Genomic DNA, 15,943 nt, shown 5'->3' with positions numbered 1-15,943 from the left:
GTCTGTCAGTGCAGCACTCGAGCTCCCAGCCTCTGTGAATTGTCCCTTTGTTGGCACGGTGCTGACGTTATGTGTTAATGAAGAAAGGAGATGATGAGGAGGGGGGAGCCTTTACATTCATGGCTCCCAGAAGAGCGCATCACTGCAGCATATTATTACATAAAGCAATTAGGGGGCCCCACAGCCCCCCGATTGTGGGAGGTGCTTTCCCCACGATGACACAGAACGGTGATGACTATTGACTCCAGCCCGCTCAGAGTATGTTGCATGTTTGCGATGATGTCACTGCACAAACCCCAGTCGGAAACTCTCATGGAATGAATTATAAGTTGAGAGTTAATAAAAAGAGGTTATTTATGGAGTCCCTTACGGAGACGTTTGTAAGCACTGCTGAAGCTGTTTTAGTTAGAAAACCCTGAGGTTAGGTTTTAGTCTCTACACGCAGAAACTGAGACCTTTGAAAGCGATGATGCAGCCGAGTTCGCTGCCTGATTGGTTCTGATCAGTCAGGACGTATCCCTCCCTGATTCGCTACGCCCCTGTCACATGATCCTTTCTTGAAAGAAAGGACATCAGCCTTGACTACTAGTGGTTGATTTCCACATGGATAACAAATCACAACTGTTGCTGACCTTGTTGTTTAAGGTAGCAGCTGTTGCACAGTTAAATATTCATAATTCACAAAAAGCTCGTCTGGAAGGAGATTTTTTTTGTTCTAAAACGCTGTTTTAAAACAAAAACGTAGTAGTGTGGATGTAGCCTTAGGATACAGTTTTAGTTCATTCTCACTGCTCTCATTGCATCGTTTTCAGTGACAGCATGGCAACTGTTTTCAGCAAAACAAAGCTCTAAAAAGCCCACTGTACATTACCGACACTCAAGCACCAGATATTCCCCCCAGGAGTTGGTAGAGACCAAACACAGAGCTAGAAAAATGAACATTGGACTTACATTCGACAGGTAGCATGAAGCATAACTCCAAACTAGAAGAGCATTCGGAGATCGCAGACCTCTGCCGAGGACAATCCGCTCCAAAATGAAATGGGTTCCTCCTTGGCCCATGCTCCACCCTTCACCAAGTTTCATGGCGATCGGGCCAGTAGTTATTTTGCAATCCTGCTGAGAAACAAACAAGCCACCAAACCAAAAACATAACATAACCTCCATTTGTAAATAAGCGACTACTTGCAGAACAAGTTTGCCTTATCAACTTGGTAATAACACATCAATGTTTTGTTTACAACTTAGTTCTGCTGCCACCAAGTGGCCAAAAAACTAGCAACCTTGCTCAATCCAATACACCCAAGGCATTTGCTACTATACAGCCTTATGGTCTGGTATGACCGATAGCATATGGTGGCTAATGCGAACAAATATAAAGCAAACCTATGTAACTTTTGAAAGAAGAAATAACACATCTTCATTTTACAAGAAAAAAGTTGAATTCTTGTCAATAAAACACACCCTTTCTAATTTCAATACATACGGGAGTTCTGCTGCTACAGCCATTCTCGGTCTGCTGTTCCCGGTATCCCGACGCTAATGTAAGAAAAACTTCATCGAGTCAGTTCACTGAGAACTCTCCTTGCTACTGTTAAATTACACGAAACATTATCCCATTATTGACATTTATGTCCACAGTGGTCGTAATATAGTGAAAGAGTAAAGATTAAATAGGAGACATACAAAATAACCCCAGGGATAAAACAAATGGGTAAAACTGAACTTTATACTTGAGCTATCAGGTGAACATGTGCTTAGAGACGTTGTTTCTTAAGCAAAGGAGACTTTTTCCAAGGGAAGAAGCAGAACCAGGCTACCTCAACAGTTTGATGAAGACCATAAGATGCAGTTAAAGCTCTGGTTTTTGTATTCATTTTTGATAATATTTTTGACACACCAAAACAATAAAATCACTCCTTCCTGTAGCAGGAACAATGGCATCTGAAGATAGCATTCAGGAAACACAAACATGTGTCTTTTCTGTATCTTTAAAGTTACTTAAGTGGTATTTTATAAAAGTAATTTTATCTGACCACGGTTTTGGTCAGAAAATTATAATTACAGTATCAACTTTACAGTGGACAAACGACAGCATCAATCACCCTACGTTTTAAAAAGTGTGCTCCAATTTTCAAACAGCTCATAACTAAATGTTACAGGCTTTGAAGTCCTAACTATTCAGGGGCTGGGCCCTTTCCTGGTCGGACTGCCCCCCTCGGATCTAGCTCGAGGGTGAAAGTCGACTTTGAAGTGCAGACTAGACCAGGGGGAGGTATTTCAATAGGCCTCTAGTTCGGTGGAGGGCTAAAGTTGCAGCCTGTAAAGGGGGGGTGGGGGGGGGGTGAAAATGAGAGAGGGTAAAGGAGTGAGGGAGAGAAAGAGAAGAGCCTTTTGAAATGAGGCACCTGTACATTTGAGGCTTGCAAGAACAGGTATGTTCCCAGGGGTTAGGGGCTTTGGAGAATTCAAAGTCATTTCAGTCAGCTCCAACACTCATAATCTGAGGATAGAGGGGGGGGGGAGATATATGATGTTGATACACTCACACAGGCGTGAACATGTTCTCAAAGGACTGGATGGATGGACGGATGGAATCTGCGCTCACACTCACATGCTAACACACGGCAACGAGACCAAAAAAAACCCAAAACAGAGTGATTTAGACAAACGAGGTGGCTAACTTTCCTTCCAATAGTGAAATAAATCTCCTCCAGGAGCTGAAAACGTCTATTCTACCGAGCTGTGAGCAATGCAGAAACAATATTTAGGTCATATTTATTGTGAAAAAAAAAACTAGAAACACATTATATCAAAGAGAAAGAGAGAAGAAAACAAAAAAAAGTTAGTGGCTGATGTCCTCATCAATGATCAAAGAGCGAGCAGGTTTGCCTTGTGGCGACATGACGGGAAAGTGGATGAGGAAACAAGACTGGAAACAGGAGATAGATGACGATCCCTCAGGACAGTGTGTGTGTGTGTGTGTGTGTGTGTTTGTGTGTGTGTGTAACATGGACAACAGCGAGTCTGTTTGGTAACTTTTTCCATTTAACAATCTCAGATCTTGTTCTAAACATCAATTTGTATCATGAAGAGAAAATTACTGTTTTGTGTGGTCACTGGCATGAAATATTGATACGCCGTGAGAAAAAGGGAATACTTTGACATTTAGAGGAACACCACTTTCTTACAAAGAGCATCTGTCCTTTAAATACTCCGGCTAGCTCATAGACTTTGTTTAAAATATGGATGTAGTCTCTTTGACGTCACCCGTAGGTTTCTGAAGAGCCGTTGTGAAGCTCAAATTGGGCGGCTCCGGCCGTCGGCCATCTTGGCAGTGACGACACAGCTCGACTCATCCAAAAATGTGCAAAGAGACGATTAGCTAGCAACTTTAGTGACACTCACCTGTCAACGCAGCCACGCCCTTAATTATGACTTATTTTAAGCTTAAATATAATTAAAACAGGTGAGTTATATAAAACATCCACCCCCTTACAGTTGTCATGAACACGGATATTAGCTATTGAGACCAAAACAGTTTTTTGTGCCAGGCTGTAAACATTGTTGGGGATTTTACCATGGGGGTCTATGGAGAATGACCAGGCGGCAACCTCAGGTTCTGGAAGGTGAAGCCAATGCTGAAGTGCCTAAAACTTGCATTCTCTCCAATGGCCAGCAGGGGGCGACTCTTCTGGTTGCAAAAGAAGTCCGATTGTATAGAAATCTATGAAAAAATGACCCTACTTCTCACTCAGTAAACATTGTAAACATGAGTTTATGGTTTCAATGACTAGTTTACATTCTGATGTTCATTTAGTAAAGTATGGTTCATTTAGAGTAAAAATAGACTATAAAGCGGGGTATGCTGTAGGGCGGGGCTACCTTGTGATTGACATGTCGCTACAGCTACCAGAGCCGACTACAGCGTCTCTACGTCACTCCTCCGCTGTCCAAATATTGTTACTTCTGTCCACTGGTTGCAAAATCCAAGATGGCCATGGCCAAAATGCCGACCTCGAGGCTTCAAAACCGCAGTGCACAAACCAATGGGTCTTCATATCTAAGACACTGTATCAATCTTCTCATCTGTTAGCTATTATAACTTTTTACGGTAATAATATGTCAGTGTTGTGTTTACAGCTTGTTGTGCTGCCCCCAAGTGGCCAAAGAAAATAATGAATGCAGCTTTAACAAGTCAACTTATTACTACTTTTTGTACATAAGTAACTCAGTAACTAAAATATACTTTCTACTCACTTCTATTAAATTACTTTAAAACAAGAACTAAACAACGTTGTTGAACTCGTTTGTTTCTTAATTTATCTCTTTAATGTACTAAGTAATTACTACTTTAAAGTATTTATTAATACTTGTTAATTTACAGACAACAATTTGTTACCAGACGCTCTCTCACTAGCTGTCCTATCTTTTTGGTCTTTCTAACACTTTCTCCCTTTCTCGTCTTCATTCATCTCCTCTATTTCCTTGCCTCCATCTCTCCTCGCTAACTCGGCGGCGTCCCATTCGATTGCTCCCTTATTGCTTCAGACCGCAGGCTCAGATCATCACTCTGAGGAGGAAAACAATGCGTCAGCGCACCAAATCCCCAAACATCCAAATCCCCAAATGAAAAGGCGTTCTGCACATCACTCATGCTGGTCTCAAAGAAGGGATCTTCGGTTTGCGTGAGAGGACATGCTGACACAGTGCAACCCTTTTGCCACATGTGCCACCCAGTGGTTGGGTGGCAGTAGAGATGTAAGGGTGTGTGTGTGTGTGTGTGTGTGTGGGGGGGGGGGGGGGTTCGCCACCACTGAAAATGGATCGTCTTCCCTCCTGGGTCTCTTTGATGTCTGTGAGACTTTTTTTGTTTTCTGCTGATTTTGTGGTAATGGCTGCACACACACACACACACACACACATTCATAGACTCACTCACACACACACACACACACACACACACACACACACACACACACACACACACACACACACACACACAAACAGTTGAATGAGACATCAAAGGGACTTCAGTTCAAACTTAGCTGGTGGACACAAATTCAATTTCCCTTGAGAATCAGATCTTTGTGTGCAGCACCAGCTCACTGAATTACTGCTTTACTGTATTCAAATACTTAGTTCACTAGATTCTCAACTCACAAACTCTGAAGTACTGCAAGACTTTGTTTTCATTCTGATGTCCTTCAACAGCAACACAGTTATGGTTAAAAGTTCATCCTTGATCTTGGAAGACAGCCGTCAAAATAATCTCCTCAATTATCTAATTCAGAGGCTGTTCCGGTGCTTTTGATCAAATTACATGATCTTCTTCAACAGATGGAGGTGCTAATTCCTTGTGGTGAGTTTATTTTCTCGACAGCAATGATACTGTGTCATTGAGACCAGCTTTGTGCGGCACAAAAATATCAACTTCCTACCAACTTCTTACCTATTACAAAAAGCTTGTATTGTTGTCGGTGGAGAAGGTATTCTTCAGTTCACCACAGGGAGGCAGAAATGAGCAGTTGGTCATGCGAGGGTTGAACGCTGCCATGAAGTGGATCAAAAGGAGGAGAATCAGGGGCTTTAATGCAGACAGAGCAGGCAGCTCGGTAGAGAGAGCGGGTCCCTAACGAAGTGTTAAGTGAAGAACAGGCTGTTCTGGTGATTCAGATTGTCACATTGGAAACACACCTGTGCTCAAGAAGGACCTGGAAATATGTATTATATCTATTATACAATCTATTAAAGAGGCAAATCTCCATCATGGTTTTATTTTCAATGACAGAGTTAACACAAAGATATGCTTATTCCACATAAACTATCAAAACTAATTAACTGAACATATATATATATACACATATACAATTATTTGGTATTTTTGTCATCAATGATTATTGCTGAGTAATATGTCTGTTGAGGCTTCATATAACTAGCATGCATTAGGGCCCGTCATGATGGTGTTCACTGGGGCCCATCGTGTAACCACCTTACTCCAAAACAAATGAATGAGATGTGAACAATCTGCATCATCAGTGGTGAGTGAAAAAAAACAAGTGTATGAAGAAGTTGCATACTAAAAGAAAACACCAAACAAAGCAACCAAACAGATGTGGACAATGTGGAAGCTGAGAGAGAGTGAGGCGGACTGAACTGACCAGCTTTGAAGGCTTGCAAGCTCATCGGTCCAGGTGAGCGAACGATCAGCCAACATCCTGCAAGACGAAGAGAAAACACAAGCAGGCAGAGCGGAGACACAGGAGGGGTCCTCACAATGCAACATCATATTCCAACTTCACGATGTGTTTGAAAGAAAAATTATGCAATTTTCCTCTTTTTTTGAAGGATTTTGTTGTTTGTGAATAGAAATAAACATAATTTTAATCCTTTTCCTGTAAACTCAAAAGGTGCTTTGTTGTTGTTGTTTTTGTGTAATTTGCAGTTTCACACACCAGAGGGCAGTAGCACACATGACTTCTGCGTGGTGCGGCACATGCCAGACTGGAAACAGTCAAAAGCCGGAGTGGAAGAAGTCAAAGCTTTGATATCAAGTGTTATGAACACTCTTTGTTGCAGGATGCGTCCACCGCACACATCTGAGTCCGACACTCACAAGAGGAAGAGGAAGTGACACGTCATGAAGACGGACGCAGGTTGCGATGAACGGAAGATTAACGTGGGTTTCATCATTTTGAGGGCCCTCTTGCCTCTGTGTTGCATCAGATCAATGTTGCATCATAATGCAGCCGATTAAATCTGTCCAAGTGAAGACTCATGCATGTCACCGTTAGATCCACACACACGATGATTGCTGGACTTTTCCCCCCTGCAGATTTGTAATCTATTTTCTTTTGTATGAGCATATTTTTCACTGTCAACTTAATGAACAGTCAGTGTGTCCTATGTGTGTATGTGCATGTAGAATAGACTCACACTATTTAGGACAATATACACCAACACACCTTTTAAAGATCCTGCAGTCAAAAGTGAGCACAACAGCATCAACAGGTCCTGCACAGTCTTGCCTTCCTGTGTCTGAACAGTGCAGCGTCGCTGCTGGCAAAACAGTGTTGTTGTTGTTGTTGTTCGTCTGCTAGTACAGTGAGAGCAGAGTAAATGTGGCCCGTCTAACAAAAAAGAGCGCCGTGTCATCTCTCTGTACCAACAAAGCACGGCTTATCCGGGCGAACAAAGAGTCTGCAGAGACCCTAAGACAATTACAGAGAGGGACGGACAACAAGTGCTGTTCCACTGATTGCATTTAGGTCAAACTATACTGGAAGATGTATTTTGGCTTCGATTGTTTCCATTCCCACAAATGTCGTTTGGTGCAGAAACGGTGTGATGGATGGATTCATTAAAAAATGTGTGACGCATATCATAGAGGAGTTTCTCTGATCCAAGAGCAGGGACATTTTACTGCCCGCATACAAAATGTGTATGCAAAGTGGTGGATACCTTATCAGTAGAGTGGACATGGCGCACGTGCATTCACACACTGGATAATGAGACAAGTGATTGTCGGTCTAACTGGCGCGGAGATATCAAGGCCCAACCAACACCCCAGTGGATCGTGGGTAGGGGGGGCGAGATGTGACATGGGGAGGAGGCATATAGGCAAACACACTGAACCCCCCCCCGCAGCTGGATGTTGTCCCAGGGTGTGATCCCGCTCACCCCCCTTTTGTCCAGCCACCACCGTTTACGCCTGAGACCGCACACGGTGAGCACACGGTGAGCACACGGTGAGCACACACAGGCGTTACTGTGTTTACTGTAGAAACCAAGGCTTAGGAAAACACAAACAAACAAGCATGAGTATTTTTGTTCTTAATGACAATGTCAGTGCTGTAACCGCTACATGCTGTAGTCAAATATTAATGTTTTAATCAAGATTATGATAAAATGGGTTGGAGTGAAGTGTAGGATACACAGTTACTGATCTTTAAAGCCATAAAATACAGATTGTCAATCGTTAGAATTACAAATCCTCTATTCGAAATAATAAAATTCTTTAAGAGAGTAACTAATCGGTCCCAAAGTTTCTCCCTATATGATTGATTTATTTAGAGAAACAAAAACAAAGCAGCTATATAAAACATGCAAATGAACATTTCATTGTTAGGTTTTATAAGCTGCGTTTATGTATCTGTTGAATATCATTAAACAATGTTGAGTCATTATCAAAATTCTGTTTGGACAGGTTTAAATCATGCACACAGTACAAAACATGTGGGACAAACATCAAAGATGCCGACGAAAGACGGAACACAACGTACTGAGACAGAAGAATAGTTGGCACAGTTTGAATACCACAGGGTGCAGCTTTTATTCATCTGGAAGGCCTGTTATATCTCTTACATCACAGCTACTATGTCCCCATCTGGAAGAAATAAGTGTGATGTACACGCCCTGAGTTGTTGTTTTTTTATGCTTCTGGGATTGGTCCATTCTGAATTGTGGTTGCGAGGATCCACCCACTTTAATCACAGGCTCCAAGTTTGAGCTCAAGGGAGGATCCCCACCTCTGCATACATGTGTGTGTGCGTGTGTGTGTGTGTGTGTGTGTGTATCTTAGCAGAGTTGGTCTGTTGAGCAGCCAGGGCGGACTACACTTCGGTGTAGCTGTGCACACAATCCCTCTGAGAGCCTCCAAGGAAGATTATCTGAATCCAGGATGTGTAACCAACGATTTAATGCCGACCGTGCAAATACCGTTAATCTGCTTGTCTCGTATTACACAATATAAATACTCTTTAACACAGCAAATATTCAATATTATATACTCACCCATTTCTATTTAAGAACTCACGCTAACATACCAAATTGCCATAAAAAAAAAGGCAAAACAATAACCAAATGTAAAAATAATAATTAGCCATTTTACGGCTGGTTAAGTGTCGGACTATTTCTTGGCTTTAAACAAAGGAGATACAACGTGTTAGTGAGCTTTCGAGGTTCAGCGGATTTTGTTACCAATGGACAGAGCCAAGCTAGCCGTTTTCAGGCTTTGTGCTAAGCTACGCTAACCGTCTGCCAGCTGTGGCTTCTTTAAGGGACATAAGAACTGGGTTTCTGTGTATGTAGTCATTTGGTGACGATGTTTCTGATTTGTAACAGTTGTTTTTTTAATGACTAAAAGGTTTCAAGATGCTCAAGGGCTCTCCTCAAGGCAAAACCTTTTCGCTGCGTGTGTAGTTCCAGGTCTCGCTCAAGTATTCTCCAAATGCACTCTACATTCTTTTGAACCAGTCAGGCAGGACCTTTAAAGTCTGAGAGCGTCTTGAGTCTCCTTGTCTCAAGCTGTATTCAATGAGAGGTAATTGTTTGTGCTAACATTGTGGTGTTACACCCATTTAAGCACATCATGTATTAAGAGGATTTCCATTAAGTACTTACAGAGTCTTAGTTAGTGGTTACAACGCTCTCTTCTATAAGTTAATACACTGGTATGAGTCCACTGGCAGTGGTGGAATGTAACTAAGTACATTAAGTACAATTTTAAGGTATTTGTATATATATATATATATATATATATATATATATATATATATATATATTCCCTGATGGTCTCGTTTACTTATGTTGATCATGAGGAGGCATCATTATTAAATTGGAACTGTTTCATAACAAAAAAGTTCCTCACAATAACTTTAAAGTGCTGTTTACATGTTAATGTTTCAACGATAACGATTATACACTAAAGAAAACATACTTGATAATATTATTTTCTAATTCTGCCAATAGATCCCCTAAAATGTAAAACTTTGAGTATTTGTATAGTGCGATGTCACTGCTCTTATTTAGGTAAATGATTTGAATACTTTTCCCAACACTGTCTATTGAGACATTTTACTATAAACATATTGAAACAATGTGGACTCAACACATGATTTACATTTTAAACGTTCAGCATTTTCAGAACAAAAGAACATGTTTTACAGTTTGGTGACAGAGGCCCACTGGCTTTGTGCAGAATGTACTTAAGTATACGTTAAAATCCCTCTGGCTACTTTGCAGAAAGATTTGAACACTCTTCAGTTGTCTCACCTCTATCCCACTCGGGGTTTAACATAACTTGAGAGCTGCACACATTTGGGAGGTCACTTCACTGTTGATAAATGTGACACTTGTCTCATGCATCATGGGAGATCCCCCAACCGACTTTCCAGGTCAGAAATAACTAACTGCGTTTCAGCCTGTGGCAAGAGGGAAGTGTTTTCTATCAAACACCATCGCCTGTTCGCTCTCTTGAGTGACATAAAGAAACTTGAAAAATAGGAAATGTTCACGAGGAAGTTTAAAGGCACACGTAATTCATTATTTGCTTTTAAGCATGTGACAAGTTAGTGTAAACTTTCATTCGTGTGGCCCCGGGAGTTTTACCTATTTGGGCTATTGCTGCAAATAAAAGACGTCCTGCATTCAAATTACTACACAACACTGTGACACACACACACACACACACACACACACACACACCATCATAAACTGCTGCTCTCGCAACTCTTAGATGTTGATTCTGTCGTGACGGTAAAGCTCGGCAAACAGGCCAGTGTTTGCTCTGGCTCCTGTCGTTTCTCCTGCAGAGGTGAGAGACGACGGGGCCAAAGGGCTGAAAGCCGTAAACAGTAACGGTGGCCAGAAAAAAATGTGAATTCCTGGTTGAGTTCAAATAGGAGTTCTAGAAAGAGAGAGCACTTGTGAGCTTGCTTAATGTGTTTTTTGACAGTTTTATGACTGAGGCTCAGGGGGGGGGGGGGGGGGGGGGCGACATCTCTATCTTAAACGATAGATAGCTGCTTGTAGGCAAAATGCTTAAAGCCACTTGAGGAGTTTTATTGCGATGGCATACTCATAGTAGTAGTAGTAGTAGTGCAAAGTCTTGTTATCAATGTTGTAAACTGTGCTCTATTGCATCAATTCATATCATTCACCACACAGCTCCACATTCAACACACAAAGTCAACTGAACAATTCAACCCCTTGTGTTAAAAGTTGAGCAACACTGTGGTTGTTGTTGTCACCACATCCATGTGTTTTGTTGTGTTGTCGGATAAAGAACTTGTGTTTTACTCTTCATGGCTCAAGCTAACCACAGTTTCACTACCTTTGAGGCCTGCTTCATATGAAGTTCATTATTATGAAAATCTGAACTGAAACGGAACAGAAACGTCTTTATTTTTGTTCCGTCAAAAATGCAGCAAATTGTTATTTTGCTATTTGGTTTTATCAAACTTTAACAAATCAAAGAGTGCAAACATTGAACAATAATCTATGGCGCGGTCACATGAGTCCTGCTTTATTTTTATAAAAAGATGTGAAACCTCCTTCAGTGGAGGAAAAAAAAAAATTAAAGGAATCATTTCACAGACAAGAAACAAACACATCACTCCAGCAAGTCCTGTACAGGAAATATGCAATGAGCCCTTCGGGGAAAGCCATCAGAGTGGTAAAGCTTGTTTAGTGTGTAATTACACTCCTTCAAAGGAAAGAATGAGGAAATGCTAACGTCCAAGACAAAGAGCAGGAGCATCAGATGTCTCAATGAGGGTTTCAAAATCAAGAATATCTCCTATACTTAAAACCAAAAACAATGTGTGACCTGTTATGCTATCACGGCATTTATTTTATTAGCTTCAGCTGATATAAAATATAAAACATCAATGTGATATTTTTATTATTGTCTTAAAACAACCATAACGTGCTGCTTGTGAGGAAAGAGGTTGTAAATATATTATACGGATTAAATAATGAGACCGACATGGTGGTTCCAGGAAACTCCAAATCTATGACACAGCTCCACGATCAATAAAGAGAAAGTACTGCAGGTTTAGTGTATGTGATGAAGTCTGTGTGGCTCAAATCTGATGCAACTCCTGGAAACAAGGACCTGAGAATACACTGAAATCCCAGTTTACTCCATCAAACAGTCAAGTCCGCTCACATGGTGCCGTACCGGTAGAATAGAATATAATAAAATGTTTGAAATGACATGTTGAAACAGAAATTGACATCTAGTCTTGATATGAAACAACACTTCCAAGGTACTACGGGGTTTTTCATTTTGACTGAAACTTCAAATGCAGATTTTATCAGCACGGCGACCAATCACAGGTCGTAAACAAGTTGCGTCATAGCCGCTGGTAGCCTATCAGCTATCACCACGACAGTAGAAAAAGATCGCAGGCGCAGTCCGTCTTGTACAACAGTTGAGAATTACCGGCGATCGGGTTTGACCAGGGGAACCCTTCAGGTTTCTTCTGATTTCATTAAAGGATACCCGATTATTATTTCAGACGCCGCCAAGGAGGATATACAGCAACAACAATGGTGGTGATAACAGCCGGGACCGCGGGGCCCCATAAAGTGCTCCTGATATCCGGGAAACAGACGGGCTACAACCGGCCCATCTCCGTCGTCTTACCGTCGTCCAGCCCGGCGTCGTCGGACTCGGAGTCCAACTGCTCCGCCGGGCCGCCCATACGGAAGAGACAGAGGCTCACACACCTGAGTCCGGAGGAGAAGGCTCTTCGCAGGTTAGTCTCTCACAAAATACAATAATAGTCATGTGTCATTATTTACGGGGGTAAAACTCTTATTAATGTTCAACGAGTTGCTACAGGGACACGCCCAACGATATTGATCCCCTTTGGATTTGCCATTTAAATCTCAGCAAAAAAAAAGAAGAAGAATTGCGTCACTGTTGCATCTCTTAATATCACAAAGAGGTCATATAAACAGTTTAAATCTGTCCATTTTACTTAAACGTCGTTATTGCGTCGCCTTTTGGACTCTGGTCAAGCTTGTCAAAGTGCTTATCGGAGTGATTTGACTGTTGCCGAGCAGGATACTGATATCCTGGTATGCGTGCGTGGCAAGGAAACATGGCCGGTGATTGCGCAGTACTGTGCACTCTAAGTCCATGTCAGGGGGCTTAGTCAGCATCACGGAAAGAATGTGTGCTAAATTCCTGTTTTTCTTTTTTTCTCTTCTTCCCCTCCAAGGAAACTCAAGAACAGAGTCGCAGCTCAGACAGCCAGAGACAGGAAAAAGGCCAAAATGGGTGAGCTGGAACAGCAAGTCCTGGAGATGGAGCTGGAGGTAATTTATTTTTATTTAAATCATCTTAAAGACATTTAACACCCACCCCACTTTTTTTGGTGCAGTTTCATTTCTAGTTTTGGTTTCGTGCCCTTCATGCATCACTTCCCCCATAAACCGTTAAAGTTTCAGGCGTGAACATCTGTTTCATCTTTCGTCCCGCAGAACCAAAAACTTCACATTGAAAACAGGCTACTTCGGGAAAAATCGAGTGGCCTACTGACAGAAAACGAGGAACTGAGACAGAGACTTGGGTTGGACACCCTCGACTCAAAAGAGACGGTACGTTTGTGTTGCGGACAGCAGAGAGGGAGGCGGGTTGACTTCTGGTGAAAGTCGGCTCTTCAGAGTGGCGCGATCTTAATTCGCCCCCCTTTCCCGTTCTTTTATATCACAGGTTCAGGTTTTGTTGTCCACCGGGAACGACGCAGGTTTAGGGATCGGGTCTTCTGAGTCCGCAGCACTCAGGCTACGTGTGCCTCCGCAGCAGGTGCAGGCCCAGCAGTCCCCAAATCTGAAGACTTCTCAATGGATACAGATGGTCCTGACACTACAGACAATGAGGTAAGTCTCTGATAAAAATGAAAAGATGCGTCTGAGATTAAAATCCTCTTTCCAAAGCTCTGTAATGACACCGGCGTGAGGTCATGGGTTAGTAGGTTAATCTCCTGTTTCTCTCCCCCCCCTACTAGTCTGATTTGCTCATGGGCATTCTGGACATCCTTGACCCAGAGCTGTTCCTCAAGTCCTGTGAACAGGAGTGCCCGGAGCCGCAGGTGCTGCTGGTCGGAGGGGGGGACACAGTACCTGCCACCGCACCTGCACCTCTGGGGGCCCCATCAGTTAAGCTGGAGGCCCTTAATGAACTGATCCACTTTGACCACATCTACACGAAGCCCGTGGAGGAGGTGGGCGCTGGCGGGCAGCGCGACGACCCGGAGAGCGACACGGAGGAGGAGGAGGAGGAGGAGGAGAAGAGCAGCGACGACGAGGTCACCGACTTCCCCGTCACAGACGACGAAGTGGTGGTCGAGGAGGAGACCGTCTGCGTGAAAGACGAGCCGGAGGAGGTGGTCATCCCCGGCTGTGACGCTCTCAGTCCGCTGGATGACTTTTTCGCCGACATCTCCCCCGCGGCCCTCGGCGGCCTGGATAAGGAAGCCTGTCTTGCGGACACATACAGCGACTCTGGATACGAAGGGTCCCTGTCCCCTTTCAGCGACATGTCCTCGCCCCTCTGCTCAGAGAGCACCTGGGACGACATGTTCGCTAATGAACTCTTCCCCCAGCTTATCTGAATCAACCATCCAGCCCAATAAGTTAAAATATATATATATATAAATGCACATATATAAGAGCTCATGTGTAGTGTTCAATAACTACAGATAAGCACACGATGCTTCATGGCAACATAGGACACCACCGACTCTGCTCGTGTGTATATAGGCTAAAAGTTAAGCACATAATCTCCTATTATTACAGCAGGTCTGTATCATTGGCGATGCTGCATTGATTTGTGGGAGATGGAGTTCATGACAGCTTATTTTGGCACCAATTAATTACTGCAGAGGATTTAAGATTGCTAACAAATCTTTCACCCGCTGTTCCAAGAAGACAAGTGGGTGGAACCCAGTATTTCTGTAAATGAATAGAGGGGATGTGGGGGGGCCCTGACCATTTAAATATAACCTTTTTATTTATTTGTGTGTTCTGCTTCAGAGTCACTGTATGTCCACATGTAAAGACGCTTTCTTCTAATTTGTTGACGCTCTCCTTGTAGTCTTAATTACTGCATTAAAAAACTTTTTGCATTGCATCTCGTCTCTTCGTTTCAGTCATTGCAGGTGCTTATACAGTTCATCTAATCGTGTTTATTCGATGTCTCCCATGAATATGCACACAAAAGCAAAATGTTTTAAACTTTATCTTGCAAGATAATTCAGGTATTGTTTAACAACCGGACAGTTTAGTGCTTCTATCATTAACTGTAATGGATTGCTCTTTACTGCTGAAGTAAGTAGTTGACTGAAATCATTGGCAATTGAGGTAACAAGAGAAATTGCTGAACACTTGGTTCCAGCTTCTCACTGCTTCATATTGTAAACTAATTATCTTTGGATGTTGGACTGATGGGCAAAGAACCAGCACTTTGAAGGTGTCACGCTGACTTGAAAACACCCGCCTCAATGTCTCCTGAGCTCCATGAGGCTTGATTCTTAAATTAAAAAAAGGTAATTTACAGATAAGTCATCACTGAAAATATCTGGAATCATGTTTTAACCACGAAGACATCTTTCTGCTTGCAGATTTTAGAAAAAGATTCTATCGTCTTCACAATTTAAAGTCACAAATCCGCTTCACCCCCAGACGTGGTGGCTATCAGGAGTTTAAATTATTGAAATGCTTAGATTGACTGATTACTGTGCTCTTAGTATAGTATGAAGAGTCCAATGTTATGCTCATAAAAACTTATCTTAAACTCTATCAACATTCAAAACTCATAGACGGCACAATCTTTTCACAGCTATATCTGTCCAACTCTGAGATAATCTCGCACGTGTGCAGACGCAGTGTTTATGTTCCCTATCTAGCTCTCTTGCACAACCTTGCGTTTCTGAGAAGCGGGCCTGCTTGTGTTACATAACACTTCTAATGTGACAGAGTTTTTCTGGGCGTCCAACCTGAGACGGGTTTAGTCTTCACTTGCCCGTCAGAAGTAGGTCAGTGTGAAGAGAACAGGCGGAGTCTGCGGGTCACACCTTGTCCCTCGGGCTGTTATTCTGTAAATCACAGTGGCCCCCTTTAAGTTACTGAGGCTGTGATTGTTATGACCCCC

The 15,943-nt window shown here is 42.5% G+C and overlaps 1 protein-coding gene across 1 annotated transcript; it reads left to right on the top strand.

Annotated features, from left to right (window-relative positions):
* The first annotated feature begins 12,190 nt into the window (after positions 1-12,190).
* On the top strand, positions 12,191-14,923 carry xbp1 (X-box binding protein 1). The gene is given in 6 exon segments (XM_076104746.1): positions 12,191-12,542; positions 13,011-13,107; positions 13,273-13,389; positions 13,505-13,585; positions 13,588-13,671; positions 13,800-14,923. Coding segments are annotated over 6 exon segments (1,194 nt in total). The 5' UTR covers positions 12,191-12,333; the 3' UTR covers positions 14,406-14,923.
* Positions 14,924-15,943: the final 1,020 nt, after the last annotated feature.

Source organism: Anarhichas minor, unplaced genomic scaffold (assembly GCF_050575085.1).
Source record: "Anarhichas minor isolate MPS153535 unplaced genomic scaffold, ASM5057508v1 ptg000030l, whole genome shotgun sequence".
Lineage (NCBI taxonomy): Eukaryota > Metazoa > Chordata > Actinopteri > Perciformes > Anarhichadidae > Anarhichas > Anarhichas minor.
This window is presented reverse-complemented; position numbering and strand designations above follow the sequence as displayed.